At 32.5% G+C, this 4,644-nt stretch overlaps 1 protein-coding gene across 1 annotated transcript; it reads left to right on the top strand.

Annotated features, from left to right (window-relative positions):
* The first annotated feature begins 1,446 nt into the window (after nt 1-1,446).
* Nucleotides 1,447-4,425, top strand: LOC117683022 (uncharacterized). The gene has a single exon (XM_034451776.2). It carries the CDS (start codon nt 1,800-1,802, stop codon nt 3,099-3,101), a length of 1,302 nt encoding a protein of 433 aa, XP_034307667.2. The 5' UTR covers nt 1,447-1,799; the 3' UTR covers nt 3,102-4,425.
* Nucleotides 4,426-4,644: the final 219 nt, after the last annotated feature.

The raw sequence follows: 4,644 nt of genomic DNA, 5'->3' as shown, positions 1-4,644 counted from the left end.
CATGAACTGACCTCGATATATTGATGCTGCATAATAGTAGCTAGGAAGACGGCTTGATTTAAAAACAAGGTTACGTTAAAATGCGACCTCAATAGCAAGTTATGATGGCATTCAATGTTTTTCAGTCGCATTAAATTATTTTAATACAACTCTTTCTTTGTATACGTGTTAATGCTCTTTGAAGAGCCCTATATACTCAGTATTCTGCAGAAGAAGATACATTAACATTTAATAATTACGTTAAAATATGAAACTAGACAAGGCGTTTACGAACGGCTTTCCCCAAATTTATTTCAAAATTAAACTTTTTGACGGTTTATAATGATTAAATTATGGTGTACAGATTCAAAATATTCTATATTCTATATTTTACAGTACTTTTTAAATTATTTGACATCAAACTGATCATGTTGATTGCCTCTAGCTATCAATATATCATTATTGCCGATCATTCCTTTAAAAGGAATACTTGTTTACATTTAAATTCAAATACAGTTTTTGATAGGTTACAGGTAGAATAATATTTATAAAAAAAAAAAACATTTTTCAAAACGATTTTGTAGTTGTTGGGTAGGTAAGCGTTTCATTGTCCTTTATTGACGACATGGTGAATTATTATTCCTATTATCTGCTTAGAAGTGCGGAAAAATGATGCTACCAATACTCTGTCGTATATTGCTATGGTTAAAGTACCCTTGTTTGGTGATGACCCCTAAGAATAACCAGATGGTAGATTTCTTATATTTTGTAGGTATATGTACACTTACGTTGCTAAAACCTACATCTTTTTAATAAAGCTTTGCAACTGTATTTTTTACGCAAAAGAAAGCCTAGCCAGCCTCCTTAGGGGAACACACTAGGCATAAATAGATGCATCGTTATAAAATTGTCTAAATCCGTTGATATTTTCAGAGCACATCTGAAGAGTGCTGCGAATTACTGTTTGGCTTAGTAAAAATTGTCTTCATACCAATAAATATTAGAATGTTAACAGATATACTATCTATAAGTAAATAATCTTTTTTTTGGCCAGATGAATTTATCATTAAATCAGTGCGAAGATAAACTCGATCAGGTGACACTGTGTAATAAGGGTCCGCCATTTCATCCTACGAGGTAAACACCTTTTTTACGTTCATATTGTATTTTTTAAAACAGTTAACATTAGATAAACGTAAATTTAAAAAAAATAGTTAAAGCAGTCTCTGCAGTCTTGTCCAAACAATTATTTACATGTTCTGTTAAAAAGATGATGCGGTTTTCCTAAATGAAAAATATTTCCTAAAACAAGAAAGATGTTTTATAAATATGAAAGATTTTTACCTTCATCCTTAACTAATGAAAAATATGTAAAATACAAATGTATAATGTAGAACGCTTCGACATCTATACTGTTTTCATGATAGAACTATAATGATGAAATAACATTTTTTAAAAAATAGATGGATCCCCGTGACAGTGCCCAGGACATTGTCCAATGTGACCTTTGTAAGGATAACATAGTACAGAACTTCTGTGACGTTTGTTATGTTAACCTCTGTAAACAATGTATAGGAGAACACATCTCAGACGGGTATCATAAACACGCAATAGTCCCCTTCCAGCAGCAGAAATCAATCCTGATTTTTCCTATTTGTAAAACACACTCAAAAGAAACATGCAAACTGCAATGCAAGTCATGTGACGCATTTGTTTGTGCTATATGTTGCATATCCGAAGAACATAAAGGTCACGATTTTTCAATCCTTGAAGACAGCTACAATTCCAAGATAGCAAGCGTTGAAAAAGATAAAGATGAAATGTTAAATCTCATTTCTCCTGCCTATGAAAATATTAGAAAGGAGTTAGAAAGCCATATTACCAGCCTAGATGGAGAGTATGAAAAACTCACAACAATATTGTCAAAACATGGAGAAGAATGGCATAAAGAAATTGATGGCGTTATCAACCAAATGAACACCGAACTAAACGAAATCAAAGCAAACCACCGGGACATATTAATAAAACATTTAAAAGAGATCGAACAGATAGAAGCTTTGCTAAAAGAAAACATGTCTACTCTGAAGGACTTGGAGCGGGTATCCAATGTTGTGTCTACAATCATGGAATACACATCAAGAAACAGCGAATTTAGGAAACCTCCCTCAAAAGTTGACGTATCATTTCCTACATTTTGTCCCAAGCCAATGGATAGAGAGAAAGTATATACTTTAATAGGGTCCATCAAGCCTCTAACATTCACAAAAAATGAAAATGGCTACATATTGGAAAAACAAAGGGATGCATCAAAAGAACTGTTGGATACACCTGAGGTCATCAACACATTTAACACAGGGTATAAAAATCCCCGAAGTGTTTCCTTTTACAGCGAACAAGAAATATGGGCGTCTGCAGAATCTAACGAAATTAAATGCTTTGCTATCAGGGGATATATTACGAAAGCAATTAGAAACAAATCTGGAGAATGGCCGGAAGATATCGCTGTAACAAGTGACGGATGTTTATTGTATAGTGACTGGAAATTACAGACTATTAATAAAGTAGTTAATGGTCAGATAGAGGAAATAATCACTCTACAGGGATGGATACCCGGTAATCTGTGTGTCACTTCCTCCGGTGACATTCTGGTCGTGATGTGTGATGAGACCAAAACTCAATTTAAAGTTGTTCGATATTCCGGATCAGTTGAGAAACATGCTATTATGTACAAGGAAGACAGCACACTTCTATACCCAGGAAAATATTCAACTAAATACATCGTAGAAAACAGAAACCTAGATATATGCGTGGCTGTTTGTGCAGTTGGTGCAGTTGTGGTAGTTGATCAGTCCGGAAAACTTCGATTCCGATACATGGGTCATTCCTCCAGGTCAAAGCAGAATCGATTTATTCCTCGTGGCATCACAACAAACAGTCAGAGTCAGATCTTAATAGCTGACGGTGCCAACCACTGCATCCATATTCTGGACCATGAAGGAAAGTTGTTAGGTTACGTTGAAAACGTGAATGAACCTGTTGGCTTGTGTGTTGATAAACTTGACAATGTGTTTGTTGTCGAGTACAAAACTGGGGTTTTAAAGGTAATAAAATACCTCAAGTAAAGGACTGTGCGTCTATGAATGTATATGTAGTACTTATAATCCATCATTTATGCTAAATATTTGAATGCTTTACATTCTTTAGTTTTACATTACTGCAGTAGTTCTTTGAGCTGTACACTTTATGGATTGAAAAAAATCAAATATTGTATTGCAAGTGCAGTATGTTAACGTCGTTCCATGCTTTAAGTTTGTTCTGCTCTTATTCAGATTTTTACGCAGGTAAAAGTGTCAGCGGATGTATTAAAAATGTGATACAACTCATCATGTAGGCAGTCACAATTTCAGTAGTTATCAAAAATTTTTAAATAGAAATGCACTATATCATTTGAAGGCAATGAGGTATTAATTTTTACCAAAATGAATTATTTATGATAATTTTTTATATTAATTTAAAATAAGAGTAGTATTTTATTTGTACTCACTATTTTCCGTGTGATTAGAAGACGGACTGAGCTGTTGTGTGTTGAGCTGGGTTGTTTGGTAATAGAAACAATGTTTACCATACGAATAGTTCATGGATCATCTTAGCTCGTATAATCAGTTAATATATTGTATCTTTTAGGTGAAGGACCTTTTTCATTCCTTATGTTTTTTCTTGTGATTTTTTTAAATCTATTTTTCTCAGGACATCTTTTCTTTATTAGAGGTAGGAACATTTTTTCTTTAATTTATAGGCCATCAAAAGTGATAGCGCAAAATGAACCTTTGCCTGATAACATCCAGAACTTATAAAGTTACTCTCGTTGGTGAATGAAATGCTTGATGTGGCTACTCTTCTAAAACTTTAAGCGATAGAGACCTTGAACTTTTACCAATATTTCAAGGGGATTTGCGGCCAGCCTGCACATTTTAGAATCAAAATGTAAACATTTCTTAAACTAGCTTATTTCTATCAAACACTTACCATAACCGTTGTCAAAAGATAAAAAAAAATAAATATTGAACTTTTGCCATGGTTTTTGTATGCAAATTACGCTTACAAGAACAGAAAATGCCTTTTTGATAACTAAGAACAGATGTAGAACTACGTAGCTGCAGACTCATTTTGATTATTTAAAAATCTGTAAACTATGAATGGGATTCTATGTGTTCTCTCTACAACCAAACTTTCGTTGTTAAATTATTTATGCCATTTTAATATAAGAAATAATATATATGTGGCTTACTAGTACATGCAAAACTTTTTAATTACAAATGTGCAATCTGGAAGTGATCATTTTCTTACAATCTGGAAGTGATCATTTCCAAGGATTTTTGTTCTGTTGTTCTTTAGTTGACTGTCGATTGACTTCTAATCATTCTTTGTAATATACAATACCCATAATATTTTATTCTTTTAAATGTTGTAATTTGATTAATGTATAATTATGGTAAACTTTTTTTAATTACATAAAATCTTTTGCAAATTATGGTATTTATTTATATCTTTTGGAGTTGAGTATTGTGCAAGAGTAATATAAGGATTTATTATTAGAATGTAATTTAAACAATTATTTTTGGACCTTTTTAAAATTGTATGACAATATAAATCGGTGTATAAATT

Source organism: Magallana gigas, chromosome 4 (assembly GCF_963853765.1).
Source record: "Magallana gigas chromosome 4, xbMagGiga1.1, whole genome shotgun sequence".
Taxonomy (NCBI): Eukaryota; Metazoa; Mollusca; class Bivalvia; order Ostreida; family Ostreidae; genus Magallana; species Magallana gigas.
This window is presented reverse-complemented; position numbering and strand designations above follow the sequence as displayed.